Here is a 15,230-nt window from a genome sequence, read left to right on the forward strand (position 1 = left end):
GGATGAGGAGAGGAAGGCCTTGAGGGGCCAAACCTCATTTCTTGATCCCTTGGCTCCTGGTGCTAGCATGTGAGAGAACCAAATGACTGGTGGACTACATTCTGACAAGCAAGATGCACAAAATTTAAACAAATACTTTTGGATGTGTCTTCTAAGGGTAATCAATAGCAAGAGGCTTTTCATAAGAGAACAGCTGATATAAGCAAGTTAGAAGATTAGGCAGTGACTCTGCAAGTCTTTGCCCTATGGGAAGCCATTAGCCTCTGGACTCAATACTTTGAATTGTTCCAATGCATTGGGACCCCAGGGTCATAGGAGAGCATTTGTCCTGAGGTGGCTTTCAGTGAGTTTTGGGAGGGGCTGGGTTCCTCCTTCATCCCAGTGTTGAAAGCTTCTCCCATATATGGGCTATAACAGCAGTTAAAACTCTTGATTTATATTGGTGACAGGCACAGTGTGGTTGTAACTAGGTTATAAATAAAGAAGGCATTGCCTAAGTTTGGTCTTAATGTGCACAGAGTCTGTCTTTAAACTGACTGCCAAAACAAGAGATTCCTTGGAAAATAAATATCATTGCTCTATTAATTTTTAAACAAACAGCAGATGCCTATGGAGATCTTTTCTTCCCAGAAAGAAAAATAAGCCTTCAGGAAATATCAATATTGGAATCCCTCCTTGCTGCTTAATTACTTGGTGTTCAAAAAAGAAGCAGACAGAGGTTTCATTCATTTTGAAAGAGTAAAAGTGCCCCTGAGGAAAAAGTTACCTAGGGATGTTAATGCTGAAAAACAAGCCATTAAAAATATCTTGGCATCAAGACTGACTCTAAGTACTATGAATAGAAAGAGCTGAACAAATATTAAGCCCACAAAATGAATTCCTCTAATTCATCCCCCACCCAAAATTACATGGAAGCGATCCCAGCCTGGAGTCCTAAGATACACCTTAAAATTATCTGGAGTGGAGAAAAAAGAGTGTAATGCCATAAAAAGGGTCACTTGGAAACCACAGTGTGAGTGTCAGTCCAAGTTTCCAATGGGAATTAACTCAAGATTCCTTTGACCTGAAGTGTGTAAAATGTTCCTTTTATTAAGATTTGTGGGTGCATCACTCCAACATGAACCAACTTTACAGTGATCCTCCACTGCTCACTGCCCCTTGGAATAATCAGTGAATGGGACAGGAAAGGGGAGGAAAATGATGGGAAGGCAGGATCAGGCAGGAAACCGGAAAGCACAAAAGCTGAAATGAAAAGAAGAGGAGGGACTTGGACAGAAAGCCCTCTGCAGTCAGCATGCAAGCCTTTCTAGAGTTTCCTTGTGCTCCTCCGTATCTCAGAAGCAATCTTCCTAACAGGCAGCAAACTACAAAAGTCCCAGGCGACCTTGCTCACTGGGTGTGCCATCTGCAGTGCCCTTCACAGCACACACAGCAGGCACCCCATACTGCTGGTGCCAGGAAGCAGCATTTTTGCTCATTGAGGACACAGTTTTGCTGATCCTACACTAACAGCTGTCCAAGTCCCCAACCAGCAGCAACCACATCAGAACCCCACCTGCAGGAGATCACCTTTGACGCCTCCATCTTACAGAGTGGCAGGCTTCAACCTGACTTTTCTGGACCAAAGTCACCAACAGTTAGGGATTTGTGCTGGGGTCTTGCAGTTGCAAAGTCAGAATATTCTCCCTGGTGGCCAAAAACTCCTAGTCAAGATATTCAAGTTCAAGTTCAAACACCCCTGCAACAGTCAAGTAGCTAAGACTGTTCTCATGTAAACAAAACACACCATACAAGTGTGCCCTTAGTAGTGTCAAAACAAAGTCATCACCCTTTTTCCAGTTCAATTTTAGAGCCTGACATCTAAAATCAAGACAACTCCAGAGTCAGTAGCCACCGCTGCCACACAGCACAGAATAGCAAAGCACAGTGACGTCCGGTAATCCAGCAGAACCTACAGAGGCCAAGGCAAACCTCCCTAGTTGGACCCTCATTGTGCCACAGAGAGCAGAATGAGTTGTTTAATCCATACATCAATGTTACATACACTACAAAAGTTGATTTTATTGTCCCTATTTTATACAGAAAGTAACTGGAGCTCTAGGAAAGATGTCTGAGGCCACTCACATAGAGCCTGAAAACGAACTGTAGAGATCTCAAGATTTGGTCCTACGGGCAGTTGGAGGGAAGGACCAGTGGGAAGATTCAGCCAAAGCTATGAATTGCAGACATCATCATATGCAGGCTCATGCAGATATGTGTTTAAGCATTCAGGGAAGGTCCTGTCTTAAAAATGCATACAGATGTCAATCACTCATCCCCAGTCACTAATCATTTCCTGAGCATTGTCTGGCCCAGGCCAGAAGTACAAGATGCAAAAATTATATCAGGGTTAGGCCCTGACTTGGAAATCTTACTCCATTGAGAAGATAGGCCATTATTTCAATGCATTTGCTGAATGGAATGAATGAGACTTAAGACAGATTTCAAGGATGCACCGTGAGGTTGGGACCTGGCAGCATCCACAAGAACTGAGAGGAACAGACAAGTTGGAGAGAGATTGCCAAGATCAGGGATAAAGCACAGTGGGGCTACGGACCAGGCCCAGCAGGCTGTAAGTTCAGATGCTGTCATTGCTTAGTTGTAGCATCTTAACTGGGATCTGCATTCTTTGTCAGCTCCTTTGTCTGTAAAATTCAGATTCAAATTCAGCCCTCACCTTCTACGAAGATGAAACAAAACAATGCAACCAGACATAGTACAAATACTCCTCAACTTATGAGGTTAAAAATCCAATCAACTCATCCTAAGCTGAACAAGTAAATCAAATGAATTCAATCTCCTTAACCTACAGAACCTCAGAGCTGCCTTTAGCTTTCAACATGATCAGAGTGCTAACGTGAGGCCGAAGCTGAGCAAAGGCATGTAACACAAACCTCTGTTCTGGTCAAATGTCGCCTAGCTCATGTTATTGAATATGGTCTCCTTGTAGAGACCACATTGACCTTGTGATCACGTGGCTGACTGCAAAGAGCAGCTTGCTACCACTGACCAGCATTGCAAGAGTATTACATACCAGCAACCACACACACCCCCCAAAAATATATTTTGAAGTAACATATTTGAAGTTCAGTTTTTTTCACTCTCACAAGTGAAAAAAAAATCACGAGTTGGGTCCGATACAATAGCTCAGTAGTTAAATCCTTGTCTTGTACATGTTGGGATCCCATATGGGCACTGGTTTGTGCCCCAGCTGTTCCACTTCCCTTCCAGATCTCTGCTTGTGACCTGGGAAAGCAGTGGTGGATTGACCAAGGCCTTGGGGACCCTGCACCGGCATAGGAGACTCAAAGGAAGCTCTGGGCTCCTGGCTTTGGATCAGCTGGGCTCTGGCTATTACGGCCAGGTGGGGAGTGAACCGGCAGATGGAAGATCTGTCTCTTCCCTCTGTAAATCTACCTTTCCATAAAAATAAATAAGAAGCCAGGAGCTTCTTTCAGGTATCCCGCATGAGTACAGAGTCCCAAGGCTTTTGGCTGTCCTCGACTGCTTTCCCAGGCCACAGGCAGGGAGCTTGATGGGAAGTGGAGCTGCCGGGACATGAACTGGTGCCAATATGGGACCCCGGTGCATGCAAGGTGAGGACTTCAGCCACTAGGCTACAGCGCTGGGCCCAAAATAAAGAAATCTTTTTTAAAAAATCATGAGTGGCACATCTGGGTCTGAGTCCTAGATCCCTCCCTCGGCTTCCTGCTAAGGCATACTTTGCAAGGCAGCATGTGGAGGTTCAGTATTTGGGTTCCTGCCATCCATGTGGGAGATCCGGAATGAACTCCCAGCCCCTGGCTCCAGCTCAGCTTAGCCCTGGCTCTTGAGGCATGTGGGGAATGAATACACAGAGAGGAACTTGCTTCTCCCTCTTCCTCTCCCTCCGAATTTTTATAAATTCTAAGTATGACCACTGGTTTTTTGTTTGTTTTTGTTTTTTGTTTTTATTATTTTTGTAAGTTGGACCATTGTCAACCCGCAGATGATTCATACTCCATAGATGGTAGCTGCCATTATTCTTTAAAAAAATTTTATTTCTTTATTTTTATTGGAAAGTCAGATATACAGAGAGGAGGAGAGACAGAAGGAACATCTTCCACTTGCTGATATACTCCCCAAGCAGCCGCAGTGGCCAGAGCTGTGCCAATCTGAAACTAGGAGCCAGGAGCTTCTTCTGGGTCTCCCACACAGGCACAGGGTCCCAAGTGTCTGAGCCGTCCTCGACTGCTTTCCCAGGCAACAAGCAGGGAGCTGGATGGAAAGTGGATCCACTGGAATTAGAACCGGTGCCCCTAAGGGATTCTGGCACATGCAAGGCTACCACACTAGACCCATTATTATTATTACTAATACTGCCATTATATTAATACTAAACATGAATAGACAAGAGTTTGGAAATAGTTGAGATATATATATATGAATATATATATACAGTCAGTCATTCATATATCCGTATATTTATTCATATATATGAGTAAATTTTTTAAGGCAGGCAAGTCTGATGTATGTATTTCATTTCCTCCTTGATCTCCATCTCTGCACCCCAGCCAGGAGGCTGGCCTTTAACAGACTGCATCCAACTGTCCCCCTTTGCTCTGGCTATCCTTGCATTCAGTCAAGAGGGCGGAATAACAGGGCAAGGGTTTGAGAGAGGATGAGATAAGAGTCCTTATTTCCTTGACTTCTTCCTCTCCACATCATCACAGGTTCTCTCTGTGCCCCTCTTGATAGAGCCTCAGGGCTTGTCAGTTACTCCTACAGCCACAACTCTCTCCTCTGGCTCTAGGACCGGCTTTTCCTGTGCTCCTTCAGGCCTGAGGACAAAGCAGTGAGCCCTGTTCCTTCCGTGAACTGCTTTTCTACCCGCACACTGTTGTAAAATGATGCCTGTATTCACATCCACTCAGTTCCCGGATCAAGTCAGCCATCTGATCCCTGCCAGGACCATGACTGATAGAGTGAGGCTCACGGAAAATGATCGAGTTTCCAGGCTGGAATGTGGGAAGGTGGTGATTAGACCTTAAGAAGGTGGAAAGGCCAACAAGACCGAGTAAAGCCATCAGTGTTGGACAAGGTCAAGTTTGCAGTAATGGCAGGATAGCCTTGTAATGTACACACACAGGAGCCCAGGTGGGTGAGGGGAGGTTGGGATCAGTAAATTGAGGATTGGCAGCATAAAAAGGGCAAATAAAATCTGAAGGGAGAATCAGGTGTTCAAACAAAATAGGATAAACAGAAAAAGAAAGACCATTATGAATTATAGTTCAGGTTTTGAAATTTAAGTTGCATTATATTTCAGGGATAAAGCACGGATTTCTAGGTAGAAATTGGCCTCATTTAATCTTCATCATAAATTGAGGTGGCAGGCATCTACGGTTTTATAACGATCAGCAGAACAAAGATGCTGGCTCCAGAACCCACATTTCTCTGCTAGGGGTTACTGTTCAGGCCAGGGAGGTCAGTTTTATTCCCATCTGACCTCCCAAAAACAAACCAAATATGCTTGGAACTCACAAACTACAGATTGGTACCATCAGGAGCCACCTTTACCATCTTCCAAATCCTAATACCCCATTTACTCTTTAACATCAGAAAGAAACTTCCAGAATTGGGGTCTCTGATGGCTGTAACTTGAACCAGCTCCCTGTGTTTCCCTAAGCCCTTGAAAATCATATGACCTGCCAGTTTCCAAGACCCTCACTTTTTGGAGCTTCCCTTTACCATTATCTGCTCCCCTTTACCATTATCTGCTCCCTAACCCTCTGACCTGGCTCCTAATCCACCACCTCATTGCAACCAATCCTCCTGACCTCTTGGTGGTCAAATGCAGTCCAAAGCACACCATGCCTTCCTTCCTTGGTTGACCCGCTCCCCACTTCCTAAAGCGTCTTCTCTTGACTTCCACAGTTCTGCTTCTGCAGCCTACCTCTGACCTTCTGGATAGTCCCTCCCCAGCCTCCTCTGTAGATCTCGCTTCTTTATCCTATGCCCAGGTCCTGCCCCTGTGGCTACTTCTGATGATTTACCATCGGTCTGGGCAATCCCATCCACTCCATAACCTCAACCCACAGCTAAGCCCAAATCTACTCTTTGGGGCTAAGCCACTACCTATGGAACCCTTCCACTTGGAAGTCTTAGCTACCTCAGACTTGAGGTGTATCAAACCAAACTTGACATTTTTTCTCCTGCCTGTTTTCCATGCCCATTCTGAACTGGATCCTCCAGTTTGATTGCCTGAAACTTAGCCAAGCCTTTTCCCTCCTTTATTGACCCCTTTCAAACTGCTGTTACTTCCACAAGGGCTTAGAATTTTCCCCTCTTTTCTCTATGACCAGCCTTAGTTCAGGGCCTCATAACTTGGCTTTCTGACCAATCTCTGCACTGACAGACTTCTTTCTGTGGTGCTTGCTATTGCCTGACCTTAAATCTTTCACTTTTTCCCCCATCACTCAACCTCAAGTCTAAGCTTCCTAGCAGGACATACCAGCCTGGCATCATGTGTGCTTTGATCCTTAGCCTTCTCTGTTGCACATCAGTGCATCTATCCTGAGCTCTATATGATAAATTACAGAATTCACATAGCTTCTCCTACCAGCAGCACTTTCCTGCCCCTGTACCTGTTATCTTCTAGAACACTCTGCTGCCTCTAGTCTGCCAATCTCACCCCATTTTTCTTCATCTGTTTAGTCAGATGTCACTTCTAGGAAGCCTTCCAAAGTGTCCCCTGACCGGCAAAGGCAAGCTCTTCTCAGCAGCCATCAGCATCATCTCTAACATTTCCCAAGTTTTGTTTGAATTTTCTCTTTTCCACCCTCTCACACTTTCATTATTCTTACAAGACTAAATCACTTAAGAAACAAAAACAAAAATTTGTTCATTGCCAAATCCATAGAATCTGGTGGCCAAGATCTAGGACACACAAAGTGCTTGATCTGTGTTTGCTGAATGACTGCATGGATGACTTAATTTACATAATGCATGATCAGCTGTCTCCTAGCATCTGGGTCCTCCTACTTCCTGTCCATGCTGTTGGCAGGCTGAAACTTGCTTGTGCCTACATCAGGACTTCTGAACTTGTGCCTTGTTGTTGACCCAATGGCCCAAACTACATCTTCAATACAAGTACATTTGTGGTTTTCTTGGTCTCAGCCTTTTGCCTCCTTGTTCTGCTCCAAATTCCCATGGCCATGGATCTAATGATAAGCAGACTATTAATGACCAACAATACAAATACTGAATTGACTAAATGCAAAAGCAAGTAAGGACATGGAAGTAAAAGATTTTTGACCTGAAAAGTATTACTTCAAAGTTTACAAGTTTCAAAGTCATATACTGAGTTGCCAGGGACCAGTAACTTTTGTAATCTAGATTCCCCGAGATTCATCAACTACAGAGAATCTCACACTGCCCAGTGACTCACGGGCTCTGCCTACAATCTACTGTGGTCTCAGGGTGAGGATGAGCTGGCTGTGAAGAGGAACAGCCCTGAGTAGCTTCCCCTGAGAAGTGAAGAGGGCTGAATACATACAGAAGCAGAATTCTAAGTTCTTTAACCCCATAGAGAGGGCTATTTTAATATTTGGCAAGATGTTCCCTGCCAGAACATTCCCATTCTCACCATGGTTCATAAAACTTGGTGCTATGATTTGTACTGATGATGCAAATGCCTTACTAAAGGATTTAAAACCTGACTAAGAGTCATTACCTCTGTTGGGTCTTGCAAATGGCAGTTAGAGTCCTGCTTTATTCTATTGGAAAATTCTTGCACCTGCAGCAAAAATGAGTAAGATTCTATTAATGGCGTGGGTGCTCATGTTTGACTTTGTTACTTCTATGGTTTGTAACAAGCTCTAAAGGAGTTACTTTGGTCATCAGCTGATCTGTCTGTTCTTTCAAGCTCTGACACATCTGTTTTCCTTGGGATATCTTCTGAAATATGGAAGAAGAACTTGAGAGACGATCGTTTTGCCAGGTTGACGACAGCTTTAAGAGCTTTGTCTCAGATTCTGTTCCTGGATAGGGAAGGATACACTTTGGCTCCGATCCATCTCAACTTCTCATGGCTATTGTTCTTAAGCACTGAGTGGAGATCTGTAGCAGTCACCACCACTGCCATTTTAATAGCAATTTTCAAACCACCATATGTATATTTCTCAATCCAACAGTAAAGTTTTAGACGAGATCGGGCGTGTTCAGAGTGGTATGGCCATAGACCAAAAGTAAAGTTTTAAGACACTGGTACCTGGGAGAAGTTCCTGGCGGACAAGGGCTGTAGGCTTCATCTGCACAGCAAGAGGACAAGATGACATTTAGTGCTGGTACTGACTGGGAATGCTGTCATTAACACCATGACCCCGTGTGTTGTGATTCTTGTGGAAGCAGCTCCATGCTGTCATCACAAGCCAGGGCCACGATGCCAAGACTGAGCTCCACTCTGACGTTTCTTTGCTAGGGATCCTGGGAATTGTCTTATGGTCATACACCTCAAATTCCTTGGTGATAAAAGCAGGACAGTAACAGGGTCTTGTGGGCACTAAATGTTAGACATCCACTGCACTATCAGACATGTGGGAAGCACTCAACTATGCGAGCATGCTTCAAGAAGTTTGTGGAAAAACAATTTAAGTTTACTTTTGAGCAAAGAAAACATAGAAAGCCATACTTTTTTTTCATAATGCACATTTTCCATGAACTTTCTGAATACCCCTCATACATGTAAGGTGCTTTTATTATCATACTGGATACCCACACGTGGGATACTCGAACACATTTTCTGGAAGCTGACTGTCCACTCATGAGGACAAGCATGCTGTTGGTCCTGCCGCCAGCTCTGTTGATGTTGCTCTCATTAACACTGAAGCCACAGGAGCCTCACTAGGGCATGCTGTACTCTCAAATGTGTGGCAAGCCGGGAACTGATTTCTACTCACCCCAGTAACTTGGCAACTGGACGAGAGTTGAAATTCAGACTGATTCAGCTTGGAGACTTTCCCATTGTCCCTGATACATAAATCTCAAACACATATTGCTAGGCAGTTAAATGGTGATAGCAGTCACACTAGACAGTGGTCGTTAAGAATATCTTGAGGATATGATAGCCCTGAAACCTACAGGATCTGGTTCTTCAATCTGAATTGCTGGGACTGGGGAAAAATACCTGCCTCAAACTCCCACTTCCAGAGAGAGAGAGAGAAACAAGCCTGATAGCCGTTCCACTCCTACTAACCTTAGCCGCTGGAGGACTGGACACAACACAGATGTTCACCTGAAAGCAGAACAAGAAACACTAAGACCTCCCAAAGCCACTGAGGTGTAGATTTCTCTGAGACCTAGAGAAAAACCCAGTCATGGTCATGTGGGCTGCCGTCTCCCAGTGCTTGTGGGATTCTTTTTAAAAAAAAAATACATTTATTTATTTTTTTATTACAAAGTCAGATATACAGAGAGGAGGAGAGATAGACAGGAAGATCTTCTGTCTGATGATTCACTTCCCAAGTGAGCACAACGGCCTGTGCTGTGCCAATCCGTAACCAGGAGCCAGGAACTTCCTCCAGGTCTCCCTCACGGGTGCAGGATCCCAAGGCTTTGGGCCGTCCTCGACTGCTTTCCCAGGCCACAAGCAGGGAGCTGGATGGGAAATGGGAGCTGCCGGGATACGAACTGGCGCCCATATGGGATCCCGGCACGTTCAAGGCAAGAACTTTAGCCGCTAGGCCACGCCACCGGGCCTGTGTGTGGGATTCTATTCAAATTCCCAGAGAACTGGGGGCAGTGCTGTGGCTTAGCAGGTAAAGCTGCTGTCTGTAATGCTGGCATCCCTTATGCATGATGGGACATATCCCAGTTGCTCCACTTCCAACTCAGCTTCCTGCTAATGTGTCTGGGAAGAGCGGCAGAATATGACCCAAATGCTTGGACTCCTACACCCACATGGGAGAAAGAACAGGCAGATCAGCTGATGACCAAAGTAACACCTTTCAAGCTTATTACTTATTACACACCAGTGCATAAAGCTCCTGGCTCCTGGCTCCTGGCTCTTGTCTGGCTCAGCCCTGGCCACTGTAGCCAATTGAGTGGTGAGCCAGCAGATGGAAGATTTTCTTTGTCTCTTCCTCTCTATAATTCTTTCTTTTTTTTTTTTTTAAGATTTTTATTATTATTGGATAGCCGGATATACAGAGAGGAGGAGAGACAGAGAGGAAGATCTTCCATCCGATGTTTCACTCCCCAAGTGAGCCGCAACGGGCCGGTACGCGCCAATCCGATGCCGGGACCAGGAACCTCTTCCGGGTCTCCCACACAGGTGCAGGGTCCCAAAGCTTTGGGCCGTCCTCTCCTGCTTTCCCAGGCCACAAGCAGGGAGCTGGATGGGAAGTGGAGCTGCCGGGATTAGAACCGGTGCCCATACGGGATCCTGGCAGCTTTCAAGGCGAGGACTTTAGCCGCTAGGCCACGCCGCCGGGCCCATAATTCTTTCTTTAAATATTTCATTTTATTTATTTGAAAGGCATCAATAGAGAAAGAAAAATGTTTCCTTGGCTGCTTTATCCCCTAAATGGCCACTATTGCCAGATCTAGGCCTATCCAAAGCCAGGAGCCAGGACCTTTTCCAGGTCTCACATGGGTACAGGAGCCCAAACACTTGAGCCATCCTCTGCTGCTTTCCAGACACATTATCAGAAAGCTGGGTTGACACCTATAGTTGATGCCAGTACCACAGGTGGCAGCTTTACCAACTATGTCACAGTGCTATCTTCAGTAACAACTGAGCCTTGGCAAGGCCAAAGCCAGGAGCCTGGAACTCTGTGTCTGCCACATGGGTGCAGGGGCCCAGGTGCTTGAACCATCATCTTCTGCCTTCCCAGGTGCATTAGCAGGGAGTTAGATCAGAAGTGGAGTAGCCAACACTCATATGGGATGCTGACTGTGCAGGCAATGGATTAATTCATTGCACCACAGTGCTGGCCTCAATTTCCCTTACTATTAACCCTCAAATAATCAATGGGACCCTAAGCCTCAGCACAATAAAGGCAGAGAATGACCAGAATAGGGTAAGAGAATAAAAGCAGTAGAATAAATTAAATGCTAATGAAGTTTTATGCCAAATGTTAACAATATAACAAATTTGAATCAATTTGATCTTAATTTAATTTACCATTGATAGAGGAATAATCTATGTAGGATTATTGGCCAGGTCCCTGGGGAAGGTAGAAAGACAAAGATAAGGTTGATGACCTCCTGAGTCTTCAAACTAAAGGAAGGCATTGACATCTCTAATGGATAGCACTTGTGGCACGGTGGGTTAAGCTGCCACTTACAATGCCAGTATCCCATTTCCATGTGCCAATTCAAGCCCCTGTTGCTCTGCTTCTGGTACAGCTTTCCACTAATGTGCCTGGAAAATCAAGAGATTGCCCCAATTCCTTGGGCCCCTGACATCCATGTGAGAGACTGGAATAGAGCTTCTGGCTCCTGGCTTGGGCCTGAACCAGTCTCAGCCATTGCAGCCATTTAGGGAAAGATCAAGGGGAAGAAAATCTTTCCCCTTCCCTCACCTCTCTGTGTGCCATTCTTTCAAATAAATAAATGAATCTTTAAAAAAAATTAGACAGCTAAGGGTCACTATGATCCAGGACATAGTGAACATAAGATAAACATGCTCACAAAAGTACTAAACCAAAGAAGACAGAGCAAGTGGGACTTGGGTGATCTGAAAAGTTGTGTGGCCTAAAAGGGTGTGAAGGAGCTAGTGAGAATGAGCAGCTCTTGGGTGAGTAAAGCCAGGCTGCCCCTGGCAAGGTAAGAGGCCTGAACAGAGGTGCAGCACCAGCCTAGAACAAGTCCCAGAGGTGCAGGGCTCTGTTCAGAAGAATATAATGAAGTGGGGGAAAAGGAGGAAGGGAGCCCAGCTTCCATACTCTTGAAGATGGATTGTTTTGGTCAGTTAATTCTCATTTGAGGACACCCATTGAGCTCCTTTTATCTATTTTTAAAGATGTATTTATTTGAAAGCAGAGTTACACGGAGAGGGGAGATCTTTCATTCACTGACGCATTCCCCAAAAGGTGACAATGGCCAGAGCTGGGACAGGCTGGAGCCAAGAGCCTGGAATCTCATCAGAATCTCCAACATGGGTAGCAGGAGCCCTAGCACTTGGGTCATCTTCTGCTGCTTTCCAGGCACATTGGCAGGAAGCAGGATTAGAAGTGGAGCAGCTGCAACTCCAATTGGTGCCCATGGGATGTTGGCGTTGCAAATAATGACTTAACCGGCTACACCAAAATGCTGGCCCCTTGTGGAGCTTTGGAGAGGTCAAGTTATTCATCCAGGGTTGCGCCAGGGCCTGAACTGGAACCAACTCTCTCTCGTGGAACCTCTAATAACCTACCTGCTAGGGATGAGCAGCACAGCTCTGTGTCTTTTACAGAGACTATTCCACTTACCTGTGGAACTTTTGTGATTTTTCTTTTCTGCTCTTGATGTTGCTTTTCAGAACAATTTGACCTAGACATGGTTTCTAAAATATCATGCATAATAGCTGGCTTATATCTCAGTTTAGGAGAAAAGATGGGTTGTTTAGTTATTATCAATGATCTATCCATGGTGTTAGCTTTGGACATTTTCACCTTAGGTGCAACCTTCCAGAAATTAGGGAACTGGCAAAGAACTTGACCTTGGCCATAGTGGAAACAACTGCCCAAAAGTGCTATTTCTGTTTCCTGTTTTTGGGGTGCTCGCCCTTGGCAGCTTTGAAGTTTATCACTTGGACCCTCGATTTTACTGGGGAGCTTTGTGTTTTCCTGATGGTGGTTCTGTCCAGCAACATCTGGCCCTCCTGGGTCACAGGCATTTTCTTCTGCTGTGATTCTCCTTTGGGACTTCCGGCTGCTTTCACCATCCCTTTTAAGGTCGAGTTGGTCTGTGATGGCTGGGCTTTGTTCTTTCGGGCAAGGACTCTGAATATAGCCTGAAATTATATTTTCAATGATGGCTGCTTCTTCAGTGCTGTCTGAACTCCAGGTTTTTTGGGGAGCTTTATCTTCAATGCCTTGACCTCTTAGGGACCGCTCTCTGGAAAGATGATGGTGTAAAATATTAGACACATTCGTCTTTGAGGTGTCTCCTTCATTAGCTGCAACACACGGAATGATGAGGCATTGCTTCTTTTTGTCATCATTTTTGTCGACATGATTTTCAGTGATTTTATCTGGGGCCATGACCATAGCTCTGTTTCTGAAAGTCTCCTGTGGAGCCTTTTTCTGAGGGGTAGTCTGATCAGCAACATTGGCGTGGGCATCATTTGAAGGAACGTTACACTCATTGTGCATCTTGCTCCTGGGGAGATCTCCATCATAAGGCAAATCCTCCTGTTGCTTGTAAGTCATGTCTTCTGAAAAGTCAGCTTCGTCCATGCTCATGCAGACCGATCTCGCTTGCTCTCTGTTCCTTGGTTTTGGGGTTCTTAACTGTGATGGTGGAGCTTCTGGTTTTCATTGAGCATCTTCATTGTGTGCCCTAATCTGCACAAAATAAGAACAGCCTCATTGTGTAACACGTGGGGATACGTGTGAAACTATGCTTATCCTGGTATCTATGCCAGGACAAAACGAACACTTTTTATTTAGAGACATTCAATTATAGGCATGAAGGCAGCAGGCTTAACCAAGAACTAACTCTTCCTAAATATGTCGGAATAGTTAAAAAACAAAAATAGATAAGTGTTGAAAATTTTCAGAGACATTTAGTCTACAGTTCATAGTTGAAGCTTTTTAAAAAAGGTTTATTTATATAAGAAATTTATTTATATAAGAGAGAGTTCTTTCATTCACTAGTTCACAAGTGCCCACAACAGCCATGGCTGGGCAGGATACAGTCAGGAATTGCAACCAGGTCTCCTATGAGTGTATCAGAGGCCCATATACTTGACTATCACCCACTGCTTTTCCAGGTGCATTTAACAGCACATTTAAACAGAGTAGCCAGGACTCAACGATGGAATGCCAGTGTCACAAGTGACTACACTACAGTGCTGGGCCTGAAAACCAAATCTTTTCAAACTTTCTTAGGAAATACTCCCTGGAGTTCTCCAAGATAGGAGCTTGAGGTACAAAAAAAAAAAATGATTCTAAGTATCATGGGGCATAGGCATTGCCCAGCTGTAAAGACTCTAGCTGGGATGCTCTCGTATTGGAGTGCCTGGATTCAATAGCTCTAGTTCCTCACTCCAGATGCACTGATGGCTCATCTCAGAGGGTTCCTGTGACCCATGTGAGGTACTAAGCTCCTGAAGTGAGCATTTGAGGAATGGACCAGTATGGGAGCATTCTCTTTCTCTCCCCTCCCTTAGTCCCCTAACCAAGTAACATTAAAATAACACACCCTGGATGTCACTTGTCCATTTATTACCAACTGATTATAGGTTAGTACTACAGAAAGCTATTTTAGCTCAGACATGACCACTCTTCTTACTCATTCCTGTGTTTCATCGCTTCTTGGCCTTTTGGCTAAGATCAAGTGTACTCATTCCTGTGTTTCCCTTTAGGATTTATTTTTAATTAATACATAATAATTGCACATAGTTTTAGGGCACAATGTGTTTCTACTGATGTATGCACTATGATCAAATAGGGCAAATTAGCATATCAATTACTATTTCTTTGTAGCAAAACATTCAGAGTTCTTCCTTGTAGTAGCTATTTTGAAATATGTAATATGTTATTGTTTACTACTATACATTAGTGTATCTCCTAAAAGTAGAATACCACTTACCCATACCCTTCCTGGCCTCTAGTAACCACTACTTTAGTCTCAATTTCTATGGAATCAATATTATTACTTTTTTTTCATTTTATTTGAAAGAGAGAATGAGGGATGGTTGTGTGTGTGTGTGTGTGTGTGTGTTCAATCTGTTGATCACTCTACAAATGCCTACCAGGCTGGGGTTGGGCCAGACGGGGGAAGCGAGTGCTTGAGTCATCCCCTGCTGCCTCCAAAGATGGCCATGAGCAGGAAGCTGTGTTAGAAGCAGAACCAGGACTCAAACCCAGACACTCAACTAGAGAATGCAGTCATCCAAGTGTCATCTAAACCCCTGGGCCAAATGTCTGTCCTGGGTCAACATTTTAAGATTCACACAGGAATGAGATCCTATGACACTGGTCTTTAGATGTCTGGCTTTTTTCTCA

The 15,230-nt window shown here is 44.6% G+C and overlaps 1 protein-coding gene and 1 pseudogene across 1 annotated transcript in view; one reads left to right on the forward strand and one right to left on the reverse strand.

Annotated features, from left to right (window-relative positions):
* The window catches only part of AKNAD1 (AKNA domain containing 1), a 58,359-nt gene that overhangs the window by 21,631 nt on the left and 21,498 nt on the right, over nucleotides 1-15,230 (reverse strand). Inside the window, exons 2-6 of the mRNA XM_058655109.1 lie at nucleotides 12,489-13,565; nucleotides 9,272-9,310; nucleotides 8,288-8,327; nucleotides 7,909-8,057; nucleotides 7,751-7,813 (exon numbers count right to left, since the gene is read on the reverse strand). Coding sequence (XP_058511092.1) covers nucleotides 7,751-7,813; nucleotides 7,909-8,057; nucleotides 8,288-8,327; nucleotides 9,272-9,310; nucleotides 12,489-13,457 — 1,260 coding nt within the window. The 5' untranslated portion in view covers nucleotides 13,458-13,565. The remainder of the gene's footprint in view (nucleotides 1-7,750; nucleotides 7,814-7,908; nucleotides 8,058-8,287; nucleotides 8,328-9,271; nucleotides 9,311-12,488; nucleotides 13,566-15,230) is intronic.
* LOC118758611 (U2 spliceosomal RNA) lies at nucleotides 14,530-14,684 on the forward strand (annotated as a pseudogene).

This window comes from Ochotona princeps, chromosome 2 (assembly GCF_030435755.1).
Source record: "Ochotona princeps isolate mOchPri1 chromosome 2, mOchPri1.hap1, whole genome shotgun sequence".
NCBI classification, from domain to species: Eukaryota; Metazoa; Chordata; class Mammalia; order Lagomorpha; family Ochotonidae; genus Ochotona; species Ochotona princeps.